Genomic DNA, 26,570 nt, shown 5'->3' with positions numbered 1-26,570 from the left:
CCTACGGTTCCACTTCCTCTCTCTTCTCTCGTTCTTCTTCAGTATCTGAACTGTACTGTTCCAATGCGCGCTGGGGGATACACAAAAGGCAATGCACCATTTTCTGAGAAAATTAAGAAAAGTTCCATTAAATCAGGATTAAAATTTACAATATACCCGTGACCCTTAAGCCCTAACAAATAAAATTGTAATATTCAATAGCGATTACTGTTAAACTCATGGTTCAAGAATAAAACAAATTTACAGTAGTTTCTTGAGCAGTTCCTCCAGCTAATTGGGACGTTAAAACGTTTCCACAGTCCGAACCAATTAATACGAATTAGTTCTCTCTGGGAATTAATGTCTTCGTGAAAGAAAAGTAAAGTTATATTTCTAACGAATTCTGTGTTCCATATTGTAGTCACCTTTAGTTAACTTTTCTGAATTACTGCTCAGTGACGACATATTCTAACTTATTTTGTGAATTTCTGTATTTCTTAACAAAATTACTGTTTTTATAATCTTATTATTTTTTTTTAAATGAGGGGATCTAAAATATAAATCTAAATTAATATTATAAATGCGAAAATAACTTTGTCTGTCTGCCAGTCTGCTACGCGTTCACTAAACTAAACTACTAAATCGATTTTAATAAAAAATTGATATTTAGCAAGCCATAGCTAGTACATAAGCTACATTTTTAAAAATTAAAAAGGAAAACTTGTACAAATTGTGGGTATTTAAAAATGAATATTGTTCATTGTTTGAATTAATTTGTTTCATATGCAATTCTAAGATCTTTCAATTGAAAATATGTGTTTGACACTTTTTGGAAAAATTAACGTAATAGCTAATAGGTGACGCGAAATCGTGTATTTGTTAACAATTTTATAAAAGAGGTAGTGCAACGTATATATGATATTTTATTGCCTTTTTCCAACCAAAGTATTACAAACTTAAACACTATTACTACCAGTAACAGCCTGTGAATGTCCCACACTCTGCTGGGCTAAGGCCTTTTTGAGGAGAAGGTTTTGGAGCTTATTCCACCACGCTGCTCCAATGCGGGTTGGTGGAATACACATGTGGCTAAATTTCAGTGAAATTAGACCCATGCAGGTTTCCTCACGATGTTTTCCTTCACCGTCAAGCACGAAATGAATTATAATCACAAATTAAGCACATGAAAATTAGTGGTGCTTGCCCGGGTTTGAACCTATGATCATCTTACCACTGGGCCACCTCGGCTTCAAAGCTATTACTACGTCTACGTAATTATGATAATAATGTACAAGAATTGTACGGAATCCTTAGTGCGTGATTTGGGTTCGCACTCGTCTTGTTCGGTTGCTTATATGTTTTACATTGTATTAGAGTTTTAATGATTCATAAAATGTATATTTGAAAATTTATATCCCATAAATATCTGATATAGATTATATCTGAAATGATCCAATTAATTTTTTTACGCAAGTGCATATACTTCATAAAACCTATTAATATTTAATGAAATTACTTTTCAGAAGTCATATATACATATTTTGAATTGGAATAAATATACTTACAAGAAAACTATTTAAAATTATCATTCAACACTTGCAGATTTTTCTTACATTGAATTTAATAAACAAAAACGCTTACATACATATTTATAAAAATATATTAACTATATAAAATCCAAGTGTTAAAATACCTATAAAACTGTTGTCTCGTTCAATTAAAGCAGACATCCAACAGCTGTGCCCCAGCTTTTATCCTTACATTTTTTATTTAAAAAATCTCCAAACTCAAGTCTTAGGACACAATATTATAAAATACTCTCCGGACAAGAGAATCTTTCATTAAACAGATCGACCGGGGCCTGAGGGAAATTGTCAATAAAAAGTAATTGGATCAGAAGAACAGCTGTGACAGCTAATTAATAACATAAGGGATGAAATATTCCCTTATAAAAAATACTATATGAAAATATTTTTCCATGATAATATATTTGATACCATTGTGCGATGATTAAATAATTGTTAAATTAAACGCTTGAGACAAATTAGGAACATTTGTCTTTGAAAACGTTAAGTTACTTTTGACACGGTTCATTTGTAAAACTTAGATGATTGAATATTGTTTTAAAGATAGTTCCGGCCATTTACAAAAGAAACATAGATATACAATAGATACATATGTAATGATAGTAATTTTTTTAATAAACGGAGCGCCAACATTGGGGAGAGGAGCTACGGTAAAAATAGATTCAATTCCAAGTGGAGCTTTATTTAAAAGTTAGATTAATTACGTTGTTGGAAATCATCACAAATCATAAAAAAGGTCGACAAAAAGGTTATTTATCAGGCGCAAACTTAAGTATACTACAAATCCCTTACTCATATAATCTGATGTGACGGCAAATCTAACATGATCGAAAATTCTGGAACAAGATCAACTGCTTACGTCTTGACGAACCTACGTTTGTCGGATGAAATTCTGTCAAATGTGTATCAACTAAACACATTGGAACAGCTTGATGGACTAAGCTCAACTGTGGGACATTTACAAACTGTTAAATAAGTTGTCAGGGGTTCAGAAAAGGACATAGGATAGCTCTCGCCTAACAAGTGAGAGGCCGCATAGTGAAAATGGCTCTTAATATAACCAGAAATATATTTCATATCACGTTTCCTGCGTCACGACTGACCTTGAATAAATGATTTATGAAAACATTTACCCTCAAAAGTGTCGCAATTTGCGGACACGTCGACAAAGTTGGAATAAATTAATTTAATGTCTCATATACGTTCCAAAAGAAAATATAGTAGTCAGCTGTACAATAGGTACAATATTTCACAATATTTTATTTATTTATTTTATTATATGTTTTTTTCTTGATTAATAACTAAGGTTTTATTGCGAATATAGTGGTAAATAGTGTATTTAATACGAGTATTAATTTCATCTACGAACGTTTTAAATACATTTTGTGAAAACAACAACAAACAAATATGCGTAGTGAAGAAGCCGAAATGGCCTAGTGGTTAGAACGCGTGAATCTTAACCGATGATCGTGGGTAATCTTAATTTGTGTTTATAATTCGTGCTTGACGGTGAAGGAAAATATCATGAGGAAACCTGCATGTGTCTAATTTCATTGAAATTATGCCACATGTGTATTATACCAAACCGCATTCGAGCAGCGTGGTGGGATAAGCTCCAAACCTTCTCCTCAAAATGGAGAGGAGGCCTTAGCCCAGCAGTGGGACATTAACAGGCTGTTACTGTACTGTATGTGTGGATAAAATCACTTTAGCTGTGACCTGCTACAATAGTAATCTTTTTTAATGTAAAATGGCCGCTAATGTTTTCCAATTAATTTATATAATCAGTTCATGAGTGATCAGTTGATGATCTCGTAATTCTCATATCCAGTGTGCGTGTATGTCTACGGCGTGCACTGGCTTTATAAAGTAGGTGATCTTTAAAGAGAGAGAAAGAACCGTTGTTAAAAAAAACTTACACCAATTGATGGTACAATAGCAACTGTAGCTGTTTCATATAATAGGTAAAGACTATCATTAAAACGTGAGTCGGCAAAAGCTAATGATTAATGGTACTCTTACAATGGTTATAAACGATGTTACGCGCTAAGCCTCTTAAAATAGACAATACGAACGAGATCTGACAGGAAAATGAGGACGTTGACACTATTGTTAAACTATTTAGGATATATTTTATAATTTACTATTTCTATTATACCAAAAGACAGATATATATTTACTTTAGTATATTTCGGAACTGGAGTTTTGTGGAGCACTAACTGTTTTGAATAATATATATAATAGAATAGGACGGCGGACGAGCATATGGGTCACCTGATGGTAAGTGGTCACCAAACGCCCTTAGATATTGGCATTGTAAGATATGTCAACCATCGCTTACATAGCCAATGCGCCACCAACCTTGGGAACTAAAATTTTATATCCCTTGTGCCTGTAATTACACTGGCTCACTCACCCTTCAAACCGGAACACAACAATACAAAGTACTGCTGTTTTACGGTAGAATATCTGATGAGTGGGTGGTACCTACCCAGACGAGCTTGCACAAAGCCCTACCACCAGTAAAACGCAATCGCATTAAATCTTACAACTCCGTCCTCATGAAGTAGGATGATGCTATTTAATCAGTAATCTTTCTCAATATATGTAGCTCATATATTGAAAAAGATTTAATGCAAAAACATTTTACAAATCGAAATAGCAAATTCTGTTATTAGCGCATGAATTATCTGACACTATATTTCCAAATCAGATTGTTAATTCCTTCAAACGAACAAACTTCAGCATAAATATAATATAGTATAAATATATAAAATCGTGAATTATTTTAGCACTCCACGACTCCGTTCTTCTTTATTAATAACTTACTATTGTTATTTTATATATATAAAACTCTGATAATGCTTAACTTGCTCTTCAAAACATCCTTAAGAATAACAACCAATTCGGCACGAATCAGTTTGACATCGTCTATTATTACTTTATGACAACGTTGTTGAATTGTTCGTGAGAATTCATTTAATTGGATAGAATTTTGATATTATTTATAAAACATTAAAAATATATAACTTTTTAATTTAATTTTGCAAACGTATTACCATAGTCAGAGTCTTGTGACCTGCTTGGTGTAAATGTTTAATTATCTGCCACACCGATTACCGACCGTTCGACTAAGTTTAACAACAAATTATATGGACTCGCTTGAATCAGACGGAGAAGTTGCTATATATATATATATAATCACCGATTTATACATAATGGCAATCTAAGTATCTCGATTACTTTTAAAAGAACATATTCATTAAATTTCTAGAATCTTCTCTTCGAGTATTTAAGTAACAAACTGGTACTTGCGCCTTGTTGACAATATCACTCTCGTTGGATATTAACATAGAGTTGCTTGTCTCCTAAATATGTCGTATAATTTGTCACCGATTTGAATAAAAACATCAATATACATCCATAGTTTTCATATACTCCATCACACAAACAATAAATACACTAAAATAAATACGCTCCGCCACACGAGTACCCGAAAGAAAAACATGCACATAGAAAAATAGAACGACAATATTCAAATATAGTTTTCCAACGTCAATTATAATGTTCACAGATAAAATATTTCGAATCATAATAAACAATTTTATATTTTTTCGTAAATTCTAATTCAGTCGTTCCTAAACTTTTATATATACGGAACACAACTAATGTATTGGAATAAATTTAAGTTGTCGTTAGGAACATTTACATCTATCTGTTTGATAAAATTATGCTTCATATCTTCGACCTGCACTGGAATGGCTTGATTGAATAAACTCCAAAAAAACTTGTTTAGAGACGATGAGTGAAATTTGAGTGTGTCCGAGTATACTAAGGGAATACAGATTGTGTACAAAATTTGATTGATACTGTGAGCCGAGTGTGAGTATTTTTACTTATTCGATAGGGTTGATGTTAACTGCGATTTGTATGGAATTCCGATTGTGAATCACTACACAGCGCTGTTTTCATTCCATACAATTCGCAGTTAACGCCAATGCTGACGATATTAGTCCTCTTGCTCATCTGGTTCATTTGAACCTTTGGACCTTCAATTGGACCTTTCGATAAATATAACCAATTTACATAGCCATGGAATCTTTAGGTAAAAAAAAACTTTTATATTTTTATTATATTTGCGTGTATGTGTAAGTGATCATGACCGCTCATAGACATTAGCACTCCATGAAATATAAAACATCATTTACGGCATGTAAACGGCAATGTACAAATTAAGATTTTCTGTTAGTTATCCTGGCTCACCTACACTTTAAGCAATATTACATTTTGCTGTTCGGCCGTAGAATAAATGATAAGTGGGTGGTGCCTTCCTAGGCTTGTGCAAAACCCTATCACCAAGTCACTTCAGTGTATTATATTATTTGGATGCTCTATTAAGAGTAAAGAGATAGTCCTTATCATATTTTTTCGTTAAATTTTTTCATAATTATTATGCTACTGTCAATATTATTCGCACTCATTAGAGACATATTGCTTTAATTATATCATATTAAACTCACTCAGTACGAACTCTGCTTTGTTAGCGAAACGTTTGATGTAATGACCTAAAGGCAAGTACGCTAAGTATGAGCTGACCCTTTATCAGTCCCACTCAGTACTAAACCTTCAACCGGTGACGTCAAATTCACTAGAAGTGGAATATAAATACACAATTACATTTATCTATAAATTCTCAATAGTTATAATCTATTAAGAGGCAATGTTGTTTTAATTTTCGTAACAATCGAATCACTAGCGTTATAAGAGCAAACTCGAAACTCACCGCAGAAATCGGTCGTGAAATGTCAGAAAGTGATATGCGTCATTGACCGTAATAAATATAACATTTTAAGAACACACGCATCAAAATATTATATCATCACCGGTCAACATTTCACGGGTGAGTAATAAAGTGAGTTCTTACAGAATAGCACTGCTCAACGAAGTTATTCGTAAACAATTAGTACTATTAAAAGTGTTATAAGAATCTCAGATCGTTGTTGCAAATGAAACACACAAAGCGCTTTGTTTACTGAACTGTCCAATCAAGAGAGATCAATTAAACGTTTATTCAAAACCGTTCTGGTTAAGTCTTATCAGTCCGGTTATCTGATTGCTTTCGACATGTTTAATTATTGTTTCATTTTTTACGAGCGGTTATCCGCGCTGTATTAATAAATCAATTCGTAAATTTATAATTCGTATTAATATTAAAACTGTTACACTGTTAGCGAATGTTGTATGTTTGTTGGATATATTTGTTTTATATAATGCGACAGTAACTCTGCCCGTCTGTTACCCTTTCACGGTTAAACCACTGAACCGATTTTGATGAAATTTGGTATGAAGCTTGAACTCAAGGAAGAAAATAGGCTACTTTATACACCTAACATTACCCGGATTTTACCCCAGACTTGTTGTTAGGATCCATTGGGACTAACAGTTATGTTATTTCAAACTAGCAATAATACGAAAATAAAATCGACATCAAAGCCGTTTGTGATATGATAAGATATTAGAAATAACAGCAATAATATAGAGCTACAAAATAGAAAGTTAAATTAAAAAGATTTTGAAATTTATAAACTTGCTTATTACTTGCCCGCTTTGTCTAGACGCTAATTAAAATATAACACTACGTTGCTCGTTATTCATAACACATAAGAGGATTCAGTGTTACGTATATACCAAATATATTATATTATAATTCACCGTTTATTACAAACGATAAAGCAGCCAATTTTAAAATCTCCTACAGATCTTATGTAGTAGAAAATAAAGAAGTAATAGCCTAAACTATTGTAATACTCTTAACGGTTTTATGTAGAACTAAGAACAATAGAAGTGGCTGTTCAGTTAATGATGGAAAAATAAAATGAACGAAATTATGACTTTAAAAGTTTTTTTTAAGCCTAATATATTTCAAATACGATTTAAAATAATTATTCTACATGAAAGCCGAGAAGATTTCTCCAAACCAATGATACCACCATGATAAATATACCATTCTGAAAACCAATGATCGTGGGTTCAAACCCCCGGGCTTGCCCGCAAGCACCACAGAATTTTCATGTGCTTAATTTGAGTTTATAATTCATCTCGTGCTTGACGGTGAAGGAAAACATCGTGAGGAAACCTGCATGTGTCTAATTTCATTGAAATTATGCCGCATGTGTATTCTACCAACCCGCATTGGAGCAGCGTAGTGGAATAAACTCCAAACCTTCTACTCAAAAGGGAGAGCAGGCCTTAGCCCAGCAGTGGGATTAACAGGCTGTTACTGTACATTTTACATCTACATAATCATGTAGCATTACCACACAATGTCTGTCTTGCTTTGATCGGGTTTGAAGGCTAAATGAAGTAAGCCAGTATAATTATAGGTACAAGTTATGTACATCATAGACGCCACTGTTAGTAGTAATGACGATGTAAGGAATGGTTTATATTCTTTCAATGCCAGTGTCTAGGGGGCAAGACGCCTTAACAACAGGTGCTGGTGCCTATTTACTCGTGAATGTGTAAATAAAATAAATAACAATCTATTTTAATTAAATTTCGCAAGCTTAAGACAAATATTCGTAATGAGTTTGATTGGTTAACTACGTTTCTTTTTTTATATATTGTACATAATTATCGCTTATTTGTTGTCTTTTCTAAAATATTCTCAACTCTGTGACATACCCTACTCTTATTAACGACATGTCCGAAAAGATTTACTAAAATGTAGCGTAAGTTATCCTATATCGTCCCTTTTATATATTTCATGAACGATTTAATAGATTAATTTAATCACTATAACAAATTACTATTTTTTATTTCTTTATTATAAAACAAGATAACTGTCTTCAGACAAACAGTTAACTAGATTATGTAACAGACATGGATTCAAATCTCGGATTGAAATAAGCTATTGAGTATTTCGGAGTAATCTGGAGTTTCTGAGGCAGCAATATTTACACTCTCCTGCCTCGATAAGCTCGTAAAGCTGTTGGCTCTGCAACTCATTGAGGTCGTGTCACATTGCAGCCCCATCGAATCGTGAAGATAAAAGTGTATGCATTTATGTTTGCTATTAAACTTGCGCTGCATAATATCTCCTTCGCAATTTATTGAGTTCCCTTGAGAATTGCTACATTCGAAATTTGTAAGGAGATATGTCCTTCAAACAAATATAATAAAACTTTTTTAGATGAAGTTTGTAAATGTTCCACTGCTAGGCTAAGGGCTTAAAGCCTTCGATTTTAACACATCACGCTGCTCAATGCGGATTCGTACAATAATAATATGATGTATTTTATAAAATTTAGTAAATTTTCATCGTTAAACCAAAAGTTCATATTATTTATTGACCGCCTAAGTATGTGAAAATTGCAAGTTCTATCCTGACCCTCGGACTAATATTTATTATAAAAAAATGTTGCTTTTTTTAAATATTATTATATAGGAATTTAATTTGGATCACAAGCTTTGGATTTGCAAACGAACTTCGACGAAAAGCATGAATGCAGAAAAAAATGGGGCGTGCTGTAAGACCTATTAGGACTGGCAAGGCTGAGTGGGTTAAGTCGACCAGATCGCTTGGCGCGATGCTGATTTTAGTAGTGTATAGTCATTACAATTTTTTTTATGTTATAGGTAGGCGAACGGGCAAATGGCCCACCTGATGTTAAGTTGTTACCGCAGTAGCGTAGTGTCACTATGGGCGATGGTGACAACTTTACACCAGGAGGCCCATTGGCCGTCCGCCTACCTATTTAATAATTAAAAAAACCACCCATAGACATCCGCGATGTAGGAAATATTAAACATTAATTATATCGTCAATGCGCTACCAACCTTGGGAACGAACATGTTATGTCCCTTGTTCCTGTAGTTACACTGGCTCACATCATTCAAACCGAAATGCAATAATACTAAGTATTGCTGCTAAGCGGTAGAATAATATAAATGTCTTTAGTAACCGTAACCGTAACAGCCTGTGAATGTCCCACTGCTGGGCTAAAGGCCTCCTCTCCTCTTTTTGAGGAGAAGGTTTGGAGCTTATTCCACCACGCTGCTCCAATGCGGGTTGGTAGAATTCACATGTGGCAGAATTTCAGTGAAATTAGACACATGCAGGTTTCCTCACGATGTTTTCCTTCACCGTAAAGCACGATATGAATTATAATCACAAATTAAGCACATGAAAATTCAGTGGTGCTTGCCCGGGTTTGAACCCACGATCATCGGTTAAGATTCACGCGTTCTTACCACAGGGCCAACTCGGCTTATATGTCTTTAGTAATAGTAAATAACTATATATATATATGTATTATTAATATGTCCTCCAGACTGATTTCGGCCACGGCGGCCGATCTCAAGGGAGATTAGCCAACTACGCAGGAGATATTATAGTGCACAAACACAGGTGCACTCTCTATTCCCTAACTCTCATATTCCGATGGGACGGCAATGGCGGACTCGACCGGAAAGATTTCAGGCGCAGGAGCAATGGCTTTACGTGTTTTCCGAGGCACGGGAGTGTACACACTTCCAACTTCCAGACTCCGGGCTACTACTGAGTATTTTCTGACAGGAAAACCCAATAACTTTTTATTGGCCCAACCTGGGAATTGAACCCAGGACCTCCGGGTCTACGGCCTTATATCAAGCCACTAGACCAACGAGGCAGTTATTATTATTATATATGCAATATATAAAGACACTAAATACATTATATATATTTTTGTTTCAGGTAATTTCGCGTAATCAAGCTGAGCGAAATGACATATGTGTCCAGATGTTGGGATAAGGGATTGTGTTATAATGACTATTAATTCTATTCCGGGCTAACATTCATTTCGTCTGGACGCTCTGGCGCCATGCCATCCCGAGTTTATTGTGTATTTTAGTCAAAATATTTTATCATAAATTATATAAATTGGTCTTATACATTTATAATAGCAAAATATTATTTTAAGTGTTGAATGTAGCTAAAAGATTATTAAGTATGTTATATACAAATGTTTTAAATATCAATAAGATAAAAAAAAAACCTTGGTTCAAGTGAAGTACAAACGCTTTTTCCTAAATTATTCAAACGATCTGTTACTATATTAAAATAACTACAACGATCAAAAATTTAACACGAAAAAATGACTTCGTTGCTGCTATGAATGAATGCAATTTAATAAAAGTTTCAACAAAAAAAATGCAGGAAGATACAAAGAATTCAACCCTCGAAAGCGTTTCCGGCTTTTCGTTGTTCAGTTACGATTTTCTCACAATGAACAAAAATTTTCTTCGGTATATAAGCATTTTTGCTATATAATATTTACTAAAAGTTGTATGGTTTTTTCTCCCAATGCTCGGTCTTTGTGGGGGTTGTCTGGCCATCCACTCATAAGTTATTCTACCTATTACGTTTTATTGTTGTGTTCCGGTGTGCAGGGCGAGTAAGCCAAATTGGTGTACAGTACGTGCATTAGTGGCATGACGGTGCATTGACGGTGTAAAGAGTGATTTGTACTTTAAATCTTTCGCTTCAAAGAATCACAGCAGTGTGATATTAACTTTCATGCGGACAAGCCTTAGTTATATCAAACGGATATCGAACTATCATAAATTCTTTTTTAACTTAGTTGTATGAAACAGGCAAGTCAATTGGCTTGCATTTCATAAAATATTTCGTTCTATTTATCACACTGGGTTACGTCATACATCTAAAGTATAGTGGCTTATAATACCACAAACCCCTAGGTTCTCGGGTTCAAACCCCGAGTCAGTTGAATAAAAAAGCTACTGGGTAAGCTTTCCGGTCGTGTACATTTTCCATTCCATTGGATTATGAGAGTGCACTTATATACGCACATATTTGAGCACTTTTATAGGCCCTGCGGATGGCGCTAGTCTCCCTTAATAATGGCCGCAGTGGCTGAAATCTCTACATAAATGGAATGTATGTATCTGATGTAACTATATATTTTTAACATATATGCTAGCGCTTCACTGTTATCACACGTGATGAAAAGTGATGATACAGCCTACGGTGGAAGGACGCTTACCTAGAAATGCATATTCAATCTTGATTTCTGAATGATCTATGTCAAGAACAGTGAGAAATTTGTGAGACAATTTAGCTATTTTAGATATTATAATAAGCGTTAATTTTAAAAAATTCAATAAACTATTTCACCCTTTCGTATGATATACATAAAGATATGAACTTCAGTGCAAATGACTTTCGCTTTGTAGACAAAGTCTCATAAATTGTGTTTTTCTGGGTCAATGGCTCGCTGAGAGAGTATGAGATATCTCCATACCTTATGTCTGTCTAAGTACTTTCGAGAAAAGTATTTTTGAATTTGCGACTAGTAACATAGATTGTTCTAGAACTATAATATTTAAAAATATATAAATAAAGCAAAGTAACTGCTAGGCCAGTGCCTCCACTCTTCAGGAGGAAGAGCTCATCTCACTACGCTGCATGCGAGTTGGTGGATGACATTTGAAAACTTCGTACAACAAATTCATGTTTTAAAGTCTTACAATGTTTGCCTTCAAGTTACAAGCAACATTGAAGCACATGAAAACTCAAAGGTGCTCACACGGGTTTGAACCCACAGTTTCTATTAAAATTCACGTGTCTAGCCAAACCATCCTGGCTTGTATTCATAGCACTGCGTATTCTGTGATATAATGATTTTTCAATAACACGATGACGTCACAGGTCACATAATATTTAATATATTTTTTGATTAAATTTCTTTTAAAAGCACGCTAAGGGAGATTAAAGGTCATCAGCTTGTCGAGTGAAGAGATTTTTACTTAAATTAAAATGTATTTTGAGGCGTTACCAGGAGCGAAGTGATTATCAAATACGAAGGACCAAAGAGTTTTATTAAAAAAAGGTAATATATATTTACTTTTACAGTTATATATAGAAATTATAATAAGTAAAGTATTGTAGTCTATTACTCTGTTTGTGAATATTTATCGGACAAAGATGCACGAATTGTATGATTTTTTTTATTATTTTTTTATAGAATAGGAAGGCGGACGAGCATATGGGACACCCGATGGTAAGTCGTCACCAAACGCCCTTAGACATTGGCATTGTAAGAAATGTCAACCATCGCTTACATAGCCAATGCGCCACCAACCTTGGGAACTAAGATTTTATGTCCCTTGTGCCTGTAATTACACTGGCTCACTCACCCTTCAAACCAATGATGATGATTACCAATGGCAGCGCTCGATTAATGCTTGAAAACTTGATTTGATTTGAGAGAATTGAAAAATTCGATAATAAAATCTTTATGGAAAATTTACCGTGGAATCCAATGCAAAATTCAATTTTATTATTATATAAATAAGCACTAAATTTTTATTCCTAAAATTTAGATTATGATGCTGCCTAGAAATAACAATATGCAGCGCCACTAAAATAACGTTAATCAATTTGTATATAAGACACAACAAAGCCATGAAAAGCACGTGGAAATACAATAATAATGATAATTTATTAATTGCTTCCTCGTTTCTGATACGCACCGCTAAGATCTGGAATACCCTTCCGACCTCCGTTTTCCCCACCACCTACAATATGGGTACCTTCAAGTCTAGAGTGAATAGGCATCTTTTAGGCAAGCGCGCTCCATCTTAGACTGTATCATCACTTTCCATCAGGTGGGATAACAGTCAAGAGCTAGTTTAAATATATTTAAAAAAAAATGATGTCCAGCTGAACTATGATTGGCTAAATAATGATAATGACATAACATTGCGTGTCTTAAGTATTAAATATCAGTTTTACCGACATCAGGCACTTTGGTAAATATCAAATCCTTTACCCTTATTGTCGAATGAGACGGCAATGCGACACGACCGGTACGATCACGCGCAAAACTCACGGCTTTAGCAGCTTTCCGGGAGTGTATTAGTGCCATCTGCCAAAACTGGTCTTCTGTCGAGAATTTATTAACAGAATAACTCATATTTAACTAGTTTCCGCCCACAGCTGCCCTCGTGACGGGCAGGATTTAGACACCCTATGTCCTTTTGTACAACTGACAACGTGAATGTATAATTTCAGTTAAGATAGCTAGCAACTAGATCAACGAGACAGTTTTTCAGTGATCTCGTGTTACATAATGTATTTAATTAATCCTCTCTTATATACATATACATGTATATTGTATATATATACATGCATATAAGAGTTATTATAGTTTGTTTGCTGGCTCTCGTAATCTACAATTAATAACAACAGAATCTACGGTTCGTTGTTAAATTGAAATGGGCTCATTGAAACGCTGATCAAAGATCAGTTATATAGTTAATTATAGTAGAATATCAAATTACATTTCGGATTAACTAATATGACTTCAATCTTAGACGTCATTGGTGGTAGCTAATGACGCAATAGGCGAGCAATAAGCGTTACGTTATATTGTTACTTAAATTGAATTAAATCATCATTTCAGGAACTGAATATTTAAAAATACTTATAAGAGCTTTGAATAAATATTTATATTCTGATTTCAACCCTATTAAATGTAGAATTCTAGCAAAAACGAAGAGTTCGTGAGACAAAATCCCTATTTTCATAGAGCTTACACCCAATGCAGCGTTTCATGCTCATATTACACGAGTAATCTTTCCTCCACGTCCCAATATAAGACTCAGACGGGATAAGATTCTAATCATATTGACAAGCGGAAGCGATTTTGATTTTGCTGTATTCCTCTAAATAATAAGTAAAGTACCCATAATCTGACATAAATTATTGGAGATAAGTCGCAAAACTTTGTCTTTAATGGTTATTCCAATACAAAACAATCGTTCTCTTGATACATTCTCGTGAAAAAGTAAATTAAACTGAATATAAACATACACAATGGAAAGTATATATGTAAGTATGCACATAAAGTATGTATGTGTAATGTAAATAATAAGGGAACCCACCAAGCCACAATTATTTACGAAAAGTTTCAATTCCTATCCTATAAATCATCAATCCCATAAATCATAGCACCTTCATATAAATATATAATATGTTCTTCCTCAAAGTAATAATAATGGCCTCCACACCGATTTCGGCCATGACGGCCAATCTCAAGAGAGATTAGCCTACGCAGGAGAAATTATAGTGCACAAGTGTGTGCGCAAACACAGGTGTACTCCTTATTCCCTAACTCTCATAATCCGATGGGATGGCAATCCGACACGACCAGAAAGAGTTCAGACGCAGGACCAACGGTTTTACGTGCTTTCCGAGCCACAGACTCCTGTTACACACTTCCAACTTCCAGACTCCGGGCTGCTACTGAGAATTTTCACCTTTTAAAGAAAGTTTTATAAAATTATTACATTATACTTTTAAATTACTAAAATCATTTAAATGAATATTAGACGCTCACATTGCCGCATCCGCTCCCGCAAGCACTGTGCGCACTTACCAACTAGACAGCCTTAGTGCTTGCATGCGTACCAAATCTGAGAACATAAGCACCTCGTAAAACTCCGCCTTTTCACTTATATTGGTGCTTTGAAGGTCGATAGTATTTTAGATGGTATAATATTAAAAAATTATAGTTCATAAATACATAAAAAATACTAAAAGGAAATTATTGAAGTGATCCTTCTTGTAGTAAAATGATAGAAAAATTTGAAATTAGATATGGAATGCAACTTTTCTGTATGCAACGATAAACTAAAGAAAAGACTTTTTTCAGGCAGTCACCACCGTTAATAAACATCGAAGCTGAATGAATTCAAGTGTCTACCCATAATTGAACCTGCTATCTTCTTCTATGTTTTATCATCGACGCTATTTTAGATTATATAATATAAAAAAACAAGTATACTTTTCGTAAGCACAATATAATGGCTGTTATACCCGAAGTTCTCATAACACAAGGCGAAAAAATACCAGAATTTCGTTAAGAAATTTTAGTAAAAGCGCATTACGAATAATGGGCTATTAGGCTTGGAGTACATGGTGCCGTAGCCACGGTCACAACCGCAAAGCTGACGCACTAGTCGCGCAACTTTTCGCAAGTTTACCCCAAATTGTCGCTATGAAAAGAACACAATGGAATCGTCACTGTGCCAACATATATTTAAAAATACATATTTTATTGATGCTCAATATAATGGACAAAAAGTGTTACATAGCTATTTTATAAACGCTGGCTAACATCACAACATATTATAAAAACGCAACATATTATAGAAACGCAGCGGGCGTTTGTCTGTCTGTCTGTACGCGATAAACTCAAAAACTTCCAAACAGATTTTTATGCGATTTTCATCAATGGACGGAGTGTTCCATGAGGAAGGTTTAGGTGTATTCATAAAAGGTTTGTGTAAATTCGCTGAAATGTAACGATGATTATTGAAGATGTGGAAAAAATCATGCCGACAAAGAGCTGGCGAGCTTTTTTTTTATATCATAGGAAGGCGGATAAGCATATGGGCAACCTAATGGTAAGTGGTCACCAACGCCCATAGACATTGGCATTGTAAGAAATGTTAACCATCGCTTACATCACCAATGCGCCACCAACCTTGGGAACTACAATGTTATGTCCCTTGTGCCTGTAATTACACTGGCTCATTCACCCTTCAAACCAGAACACAACAATCCCAAGTACTGCTGTTTTACGGTAGAATATCTGATGAGCGGTTGGTACCTACCCAGACGAGCTTGCACAAAGCTCTACCACCAGATTCTTAAGATATATTACCGGTGATAGAATTTTATATTCCTAAAGACAAAATAGACATTTAATATTCCAATCTTGTACAATGACGATTCAAAATTACATGAAAGAACACTCACACTATTATACTTATATAGAAATTAAATATATCTGTATGTACGTATATATGTTTATTAAATGTTTAAGGCGAAATGGTTGTATATACACATGTGCATTATATATCGTCATAACATAATGTACACAAAAAAGCGGCGCGGCAGCGGTGCAGTTCTTACGAAGTATTTAAATATGTACCTAAAATTTTTGTCTGGCGCCGTTGCGGCTGCGGCGCTATGTACACAAAGCTTTACAAAATAACATACTTTGTTTATATAATGTACAAGAATCTTTACTTACCATTGTGAGAACATTTTAAGAGGTTTTTTTCGTCTAATCACGATGGAATGAGGTAACCATAGACTAACGCAACAAAGATGAGTATAGAATGAAATAAATATATAAGTTAATGTAAACACAATGTTAATGTTAAGTCTTAATAAACATATATACATTAAAGTTAAATACTTCGTAAAATATTAAATAATATTTGATTCATATAATTTGCTAATATGATACTAAAAAATAGTAATATTTACGAGCTATGAAACGCACGTTTTATTAGAAAATATATCTTTGTCAAAATAAAAATGATAAATAAGATTTATCCATTATATTATAATGAAAGTAATCCATATTATTTTCAGACGATGCTTGGAGAAAGTTATGATGCGATTTTATCCATTCAATATGCATATTTAATAAACCGCACAAATTTCACCTCATAATACAATATATATATTTATATATAGTCAAATATATTTCGTTCGAACTTTCTTGAATATTGTATATTTAGCATCCAGAAGTGAAAACTGATGTCATGAAAACCTATAATAAAACACCAAATCATATAAATTGATGTAAATTACTCACTCAATCACTCAATAACGCATTTAAACATATTCAACAAATCACAAGTCGCAAAAATTAATGAATTAATCTTTCTTTCCACTAACAAAAATAGTGGTTTCAAATGAGCCCGTCTTTCTTTTTAAATGCTGTTGTATGGATCAAGGAATCTTATAACTGTACATTATATTTTACTGTTTTATATTATAGATTTATTTATAGAGGTAAATGTATACATAAATATTTATTTAAAACTCCAAATTTATCACCGCAAATTATAATGATTTCAAAAATTATACAAATTGATGAAATGCCTTGCATTCTTATCGCCGTTTTAATTAATTGAAATGGTAACATTGTGTATGCATATTATGTTTATTAATAGACTTTATTCGAATCAGTGTTTGCTGAGGTTTTTCTAATCATAACAAAATTGATACTTTATTTTGTAGCTTATAAATAAATTGAAAATATTAACTTTCGATCTTGGTACGAAAATTTTCCCAGATAATGCTAGAATATAGATATTGAAAGAATATTTCATACGTAAAATGAGATACTTAATAACAATCAACCAAGCTTCTTATTATAAAAACCTTGAGCAACCGCAGAACAAAAAGTTTTATAACGAGTACAATTTGTCCTGTTTATTTTTCTTTAAGAGATAACAAGCTTGGTCTGGAATTTTATCTGGCTTCTGATACATAAACTTTTACAAACTCTGCTCCGAATTTATTCTGAATATATTCATGTTTATTCCGGTTTTATATCAGGAATAAGCATTGGATCAAAATTTTAGTACAATAGAATTTTATCCACAAAATTCGGCTCGATAACAATTTTTCCTTATCATTTTATAAACCTCAATAATAACGCCAAAGTCAGAAGAAGTAATCAATAATTTAATCACATTTCTAAACGAAATAACAAGATAAAACAATAGTTAAAACCTATGTATACTTATGTACAAACAAATAATACTACAAAAAGACGAAAATCTCAAAATTTCAATGACTAATTATTTCGGAGGTATTAGGTATTAAAATCATACTTCAGAAATCTAGGTTAAAACCAAAGCCAAAACGGACTCTTCGCTGTCTGTCTATGAGAGTGCTGGCCATCAATCGTATTATTCGAACTTCGTTATGTGGCTCGTAAAACAAAACATCCCTTTGATATGTGAAGCCACCACAACGTTGCGAGTCAACGAAAATTTTCAATTCCGATCCATTTTCATAGCTCTTATGGATAGCCAGACCGATTGAAGCGGAGCTCCTATTATTCTCATTAAGTATGGTCGATATCCGTAAATCTGGGGTGAATTGTTTGAAAAGGCACACTTGGAAGCCGATTCTGCTGATAGTGGAAGAGACGGTGAACGACGGCCTCTCGTATCTCGTACTAACTGAAAAGTCAGGGGATAGCGGATACGACAAAGGTTTAAAACCGAGCTCGCTGCCAAAACTAAATTCTGGATTCACTTTATACATCCACTGAGTAACTAGTTTCAGGTTATTTGGGTCGACATCTTTTATTGAGCATGAGATAGAACTAATCGACTTTTCGTTCTCCTTTTCGAAAACTAATTCTGTCTCTGATGATACTAAATCCTTAATCTTTGATGTAAGTCTCATTTCGTAATCATCCATTTTTTCTTTGTATGTTGCTGTAGCAGAACCCGTTGAATCAATTACTAGACCATCTTCAATATTCTTTGCAGCCATTTCTTTATGAATGAGGTGTGAGAAACACTTGTAAGACTCTTTCGTTTTACTAAAATTGTAACTTTGAACTAACTTGACTTTATCCATTATGTCTCTAGCAATGACCAGCTTAGCTCCAAGGAAGCACTTCGGAAAAACACTCTTTGCTTCAGTGTGAACATCACTCAGCTTAGTCAACGTGGTTTTGTCAGGTGCGACAAATATAATGTCCTTTTTCTTGGGCAACAGTTTTTGCAGACTCGAAATAAAGTTACCAACTTCTTCTTTGATTACGGATTCGTTAATATCCATTTTTTAGTTGGATTTTATTTATTTTTGTGTTTTTATTTGTTGTGTAACAGGTCTAACGTCATTGACCTGACAACGAATATTTTTAACCGCGAGTTTGACGTGTGGCCAGTCACACGCCGCAAGAAGTCTGATTAAATTTAGTTTGTAATTAATATCGCCGACTTACGTTTGAAACTTTATTGTGCAAATTTATATTTCATTTGTTTCAACATAAGTGATCATTGTTTACATGTTTCAACGTACAACAAAAACTATAACATAAACAGTTGTTAACATGTTTTTTTTTTATTTATAAGAACGCCAACAAAGTACACACAAATACATGTCAATACGGAGTTGACAAAATATATACAAAAGGTGGTACCTCAATTATAGATAATAATTGCATGAACAATAAGGCAATAGAGACATTATAGCACAAGATAAGACAAGTCAAAATTTCAAATTACAAAAATTTATAAAAAAAATAACAAATTATAATAATATATAGATCATTAAGGTTAATTAATTATTATTACTCTTAAATAAATAATTTGTAATTAGACTATTTTAAATAGTATGCCTTTTTATGTAGCCTGTATATAAATATATAGCACCTGTATTTCCCGAGTGACGTATTTAATTATCCAGCATCTTCTCTTAATCCCTAGAACTGGTGAGCGTAATTTATTATTTCAGTCAGCAATTCGCCACCTGTCCGCTCTGGTTCTCTCGAGGAAACCCCTTTTAGGGTTTTGCAATCAGTAAGTTACTACGGAAAATTGTTGAAAATAAACAATTGGCTCCGTGGAAAATTATGTTACAAAATACTAAATGCCCTGGGACAGCTTATACTGATTGCCCTTTTTAGTTTAATGATATATTTATAGCATTTGTCAGGATCGAGATAGTTCAAATAAACGGAATGACGCTAGTTTGTTTTAAACTATTTTAATATAATCTATTTCTTTATAAAATAATCTTTATAAAATAATGAAGGCCCTATATCCCGCGGCAGGCCCATGAAGCGCTGGCTCGATGTTGTGAGTGATATGAGAGAGCACGATCTCACTAAGGAGGACGCTTTAGATCGGGCAAAGTGGAGGCATAGATGCAGGAAAGCGGACCCTGGCGTTACTAGGACGGGAAAACGCTAGGTAGAAGAAGAAGAAGATTATATATAATTATTCTTATTCTCATCGTCTTTACGTTGACATTATGACACTATAAAATGACATCCATTATAGATCGGTTGTGCACTCTCCTTCGGCAAAATATGACAGACAAAAAATGTGCATCTGCTTATCACAGCAATAGTTATAGTACTTAGTTATTAAGTTGTTAATAATCCTTACAAATATTATAAACGCGAAACTTGTTAACTATAAAATAATTTCATTAGAGTAATATATATATATATATATATATTATCAGTCATTGACGAGGTATGTATAAGTATATATTTAGCTCTCTACCGCAACTAACGATGACAGCTATGTCACGGTATCAACGTAAAAACGCGCCTAAAGAAGTATAATGTCAAAAAACCTTTTTTATATAAAAATATTTACAGTATAAATACAACATTATATTACTAGAATCATACGCATACTTAATGCGTTACCAGTTATATTACATCCACATTAGTCAAATCTATTTACGAATCACTACTTACAATCCAGGACTTTCATCTCGGATAATTCAGCTATTTCGGTTTCGCGAATTTACAAATTCTAAATTTAACAGTGCACCCAATTCATACTATAAGAGTCCATATTACAAAGAGATATATAACAAAATTGCATGAATGTTTTACACATAATAACGTTCACTGTGTTGTGAGTCGTAAATGTGTTTATTGACCGTTAAATTTTGATTACTCGATTCCATTTGTTGAATTGAAATTCAATTCCGAATTACTTAGTCAGGATCTGTCCTTTAATTATATTCTTTAACTTTCAATTAACTTCACCCTTTTTCCATTGCGCTGTTAAAATTGGGTTGAAGTTCGATGACTTCATTCAGATATGCAGTAAAGTGTGCCAATAATATATCAACCGTTTGTTATAACAGACTTTTTAACAAGATGCTTTGGATGTTCGAGCATAATGGTTAGATAGCTTACTTATAAACGCTGCTAAGCGAGAGCTTAGTTAAACAATACTGTCTTCTTCGTTCAAATGTCAAATCAATAATGACAGAAAGAGCAAAAGAGTGCTTAACTAAAAAGCTGCTGAGTTTCGTTTTTTTTAGAAACAGTTTCATTGTGTCTATGTCCTATCTGTCGAATTTAACATTTCTCTTGATCGTTCTAAATAGTCCAACTAATCCAGACCAATCTATACCTTACATGCAGTAACATGCAACATGTATGTTATAATAAAATATCATATGCACCCACACTTAAATATCTTTCCAATATCGGGGTCGGGCATCTGAACGTGGTTTGAATAAAAACCGACTTCAAAAAGTTACAAAATTATATTTACATAAACGTAAAAATATAATTTAAATATTTACAATACCTAAACAGTTACTCTTAGAGTTGGTGCTCATATCAATCAAGTCTATTTTACTGGGACACAACTCGTATGCCGTGACAGAAAACGTGACGCTTTCTTATGCTTATGCCGACAAGCCTCTTCGCCCCCGCTCCTACTTACTCCCTTGTATGTTTTTTCATAGAATAGATAGGCGGACGAGCGTATGAGCCACCTGATGGTTAGTCACCAACGCCCATAGACTTTAGCTTTGTAAGAAATGTTAACCATCGCTTTCATCGCCAATGCGCCAACCTTGGGAACTAAGATGTTACGTCCCTTGTGCCTGTAATTATACGGGCTCACTCACCCTTCAAACCGGAACGCAACAATACAAAGTACTGATGTTTTGCGGTAGAATATCTGATGAATGGGTGGTACCTACCCAGACGAGCTTGCACAAAGCCCTACCACCAGTAAAATACATGTAAATGGATGTATGGCGTGTATTACTTCGTTGCTATATATTGTTACAATAATAACTACATACATAACTCATGTCATTTATTTTACTCATTCGTGTCAATATAATTTATTTAAGACGATTTTTTATTAATAAAATGTTGTATACAATTTCGTGATTGACAATTCGAAACTTTACAGTTAAAATAATATTTTTAATTAACCCACAGAATATTTATTCGAATTTGGCGTAAGGCTATTTTCGCTACAATTTACATTTCGATTGTTTTAAAAAAATAAACGTGTAAAGTGAAAATTTAAAATCGCTTGTTGATCAAAGCAAATAGTAAAATTAAATATATTTTGAGTTTCAATATTGGTTTCTCACGTTTTCACTGTAAATTTAACGAGGCTCGATATTTTTTGTTTTTCGTTTTATTGATTTTATGTGAGCGTTTTTGACTGTAAAAAAAACGCTCATAACACTTTCGCTTTAATACTTTTTTTATAATTATTTATGTATTGTAATATTTAACTACATTAATGAGTAAATAAATATGTATATACCTAACAAGTATAGGCAATAAAATTCATATATGTAATCAAATAAAATTCAGTGAAATTTTCTGTAATTAAATTACAATAATGAAAGTTATCGAGATAACGGACAAGACCTATTATGTCCTCAGCAGAATTTGTCAATTTGCCTAACATTAAAAGTTTCGCGATTAAAAGATCTTCTAAATTCCTTCTCGACCCTGCGAAAGAGAATTGTTAAAGTTTAAATAGATATCGTGAAAGCTTATATCTATATCCAAAGCTCATATCGTTACAAACGATTTATAGCTTTATCATGACTTGAAGATATATTACTTCCTAACGATGAGTTTTAAAAAAAGGAATGTAGCCTGTAAATGGCCCTGCGAGGCTAAGATCACCGTTTGACGACACTGCTTGAATGGGGTTGGGGTTGAATGGCACAATTTTGTTGTTCCTTATAACGATATATATTAAGAAATTTTTTCTTATTGCGTATATAAAAATAGTATATATATATATATATATATATATATATATATATATATATATATATATATATATATATATGTATAGCCTATTATTGGTATATATTTTGTTGTTACTTAACATCCACTATACTCAATTATGATGTTTTTTGAAAAAAATCAGATCTTCTGGATGCTTGGTGCTTTAAATCGTGGGTCCCGACGGAAAAAGTTTTTTGGTCCTAAATTCAAAACACAAGTGCACTCTCTATTCCTTCCACTCTCATAATCACGACCGGAAAGAGTTCAGTCACATTTCAACCTCCAGGATGCGGGCGGCTACTGAGAATCTTCGAAAGAGAACCCAAAAAAATTTTATCAGCCCAACTTGGGGTTTGAACACAGGACATCGAGGAACTGATCGAGAGAAGGTTGGAGGAGAGATCGAAGGCCTTGAGGCCGATATCTAGACCAACGAGGCAGTCAAACACTACATTTTATATATTGTCAAGTAAATAATACGTATGTACGTAAAGTACATAGTATACTTTACAAATAAATACCTTTGTATGCTAAACAAAATATATTCTCACAAAGTTTTATCCAGTACGTCGCCCTCAGACATCTAAACAAAGTAGATCGAAAATACTCTCGAGAAATAACACCTCCGTGTACCGGAAATCCGCAAACAATCTCTTGGCACCTCTCCAGAGAGATACAACACCGATATTATACTCTGTCCGTCGGAAATGTCATTTTCTCGTATTTTATTTGAGGTAATTATTATCTCATATTACTTGTAAATTTTGTCGAAAACGATTTACTAAATAAATACCTTTATTTAAAAACAAATTGATGTCATGTGAATACAAATAATGTCTTGTAATGGCAAATGAAATACATAATCAAAATGTTCCCAATTTTTTTTTTCCAAAATCTATTTATTTTATAACAATTCCAAACAAATATTTATCCATGTTTAATCCCTTTAGAGCAAAAATCCTTTACGATATTTGTTTGGGGTTACTCGGTAGTATTGGTACTGTGAGACTTAAAGATAAAACTGCTAGTCAGATAGTGTAATTGGTCTATCTCATTATAAATTAACAAAAACTTACATTAAGTACTTACAAAAAACATTGTTATAGCGCGATGTAAAATACATCTAACGCCATCTATTGATGAAAAGATAAAATAAATAATATTTGGCACAATATCATTTGATCTTGAACAATGTTCTTTTAATATATAATATAAATAGCGTCGAAACTAACATTGAAAACAAACTCATAGCCGTGAATAAGTACAAAACGATTACATACAACATCAAAGGATATTTCATGAATTCAATAGCATAAATCCAAAGTAATCCTTACTGATATTATAAATGTGAAAGTGTTGGTTATGTATTCACGTCTTAACTACTCGTACGATCAACATGAAATTTTGCAAACACGTTGTCAGGGGTCAGAAAAGGACAGGATACTAACTAATCTAACTAACGCCCCACCCTACCTCACACGTAGGCGAAGCCGCAGGCGAAGACTATATATAGATATATTTATTTCCATTGAAATGTAATACTGTAATCCAATGTAATGATAACACGTAGATGTTTTTATATCGAACGGGTTACGAAATACCACCTGTCCCTAAAGTAATTCAACATTTCAAGGACACGTTTTCGTGATACGATTTCCGATCTACGGGGACATGTATAATAAATTCTATTCAAGGTTGGAACAGTCACAAAATTTTATACATATGAACAAAACGCGTTGTAAAAAGTAAAAAGTAAAAGAAGAACTTCCTTCCAGGAAATTTTACTTGGTGGCTTTGGGCAAGCCCATTTATGTAGGTACACCCACTCATTAGATATTCTACCGCTAAACAGCAATACTCTGTATGATTGCGATCCGGTTTGAAGCCAGTGTATTTCTTACAGTGCCAATCTCTATGGGCGGTGGTAATCACTTACCATCAGGTGGTCCATTTGTCCGTATGGCTTAGCTAGGCCTTTTATAAAAATAAAAAAAAGTAAATTACAATGAAAACTTAAAAGTTACGATTAACGTTAAGCGAAAAGATTTTCTTAAAAATATAATTGAGCTAGAATTTCTAGTATGAAATCGGAATTAAAAAGTACACTACAGTCTCGAATGTTCGAGACCATCACATGTTGGTACATAACGGTGCGTTTCCACTGAATGTTGAAGTTGGCAATATTCATGTGTTCAACTATTTGAACTGCTTCAGAAATGCACTAATTTACGTTAAAATTTTGTCTCAACCTTTAAATAGATCTGAATATATGTGCGAACGAAACAACACACTTACACGCACAGAACGATACACTCGCATTCCTGCGTATTCCTTTGTTGTTTACCGCCTAAAACGGAAACCCGATCTCTGACATTTGTTTAATTTTGTTGTTGACAACTTAGGATAATTGAAAAAGGGTTTTCAACGGTTTAGAAATACCTATTAAATTCTGTTTTAATAAATAAAAAATAAAACATTACACCTTGATTAGATTTTGTCACCAGGTCGTATACACAATCGTCAATTTACATTAAGTGTAAACTTAGCTTTACATTTACATAGTAACTTCGTTTATGTCGCATTTTAAATTTAATCAAACATATTGACTTTATCGTCATCCGACTAATGGAATGCACTTTGCTTTTATTAATGACATATATTTATTTATACATACATATTAAAATGGCAACATTTTTATGTAGCGCATAATAAAGCGATAGACTAAGTTTTTAGTTTAGATTTACCTGTCGGTATCGGTTTAATAAAAATCAACATAGTAAGATGTTATAATGAGACAACATATAAAATATATATATATATATATATATATATATATATATATATCAAAAAGATAAGATTTTACATTGATTGACAATCATTGAAAACAGAATGAAATTTGAAAATAATAAGAAATCATTCATTGTTGACAATTGCAAGCTTAAATCTGAGCAAGCATTTAATTTCATGTTTCAAATTTTTGCTCATATCGTGCACGTTTGAGGAAACATCGTGAGAAAACCTGCATCTATTGGATGACACAGATTGGCATGTGCATTATGCACCTATCATAAGATATCTTGTACATTATCCCAGCAGTGGAACAATTACAGATAACAATTAAAAACTAGTTTATAGTTTAAACCTACTGTGTATACGATAACCGTTTCGTACCGTAACAGCCTGTGAATGTCCCACTGCTGGGCTAAAGGTCTCCTCTCCTCTTTTTGAGGAGAAGGTATTTGAGATTATTCTACCACGCTGCTCCAATGCGGGTTGGTGGAATACACATGTGGCAGATTTCAGTGAAATTAGTCACATGCAGGTTTCCTCGCGATGTTCTCCTTCGCCGTAAAGCACGAGATGAATTATA

The 26,570-nt window shown here is 33.4% G+C and overlaps 2 protein-coding genes across 3 annotated transcripts in view; one reads left to right on the top strand and one right to left on the bottom strand.

Moving 5' to 3' along the window:
* Nucleotides 1-26,570, top strand: part of LOC126771676 (rho-related GTP-binding protein RhoN-like) — a 136,695-nt gene that overhangs the window by 62,234 nt on the left and 47,891 nt on the right. The window lies entirely within an intron of this gene.
* LOC126771640 (mitochondrial import receptor subunit TOM40 homolog) lies at nucleotides 18,100-19,289 on the bottom strand. Its single transcript, XM_050491642.1, has one exon. It carries the CDS (start codon nucleotides 19,231-19,233, stop codon nucleotides 18,271-18,273), a length of 963 nt encoding a protein of 320 aa, XP_050347599.1. The 5' UTR covers nucleotides 19,234-19,289; the 3' UTR covers nucleotides 18,100-18,270.

The sequence above is a fragment of the Nymphalis io genome, chromosome 11, assembly GCF_905147045.1.
Source record: "Nymphalis io chromosome 11, ilAglIoxx1.1, whole genome shotgun sequence".
NCBI lineage: Eukaryota > Metazoa > Arthropoda > Insecta > Lepidoptera > Nymphalidae > Nymphalis > Nymphalis io.
The sequence above is the reverse complement of the archived record's forward strand: the minus strand, read 5'-3'. Positions and strand labels throughout refer to the sequence as shown.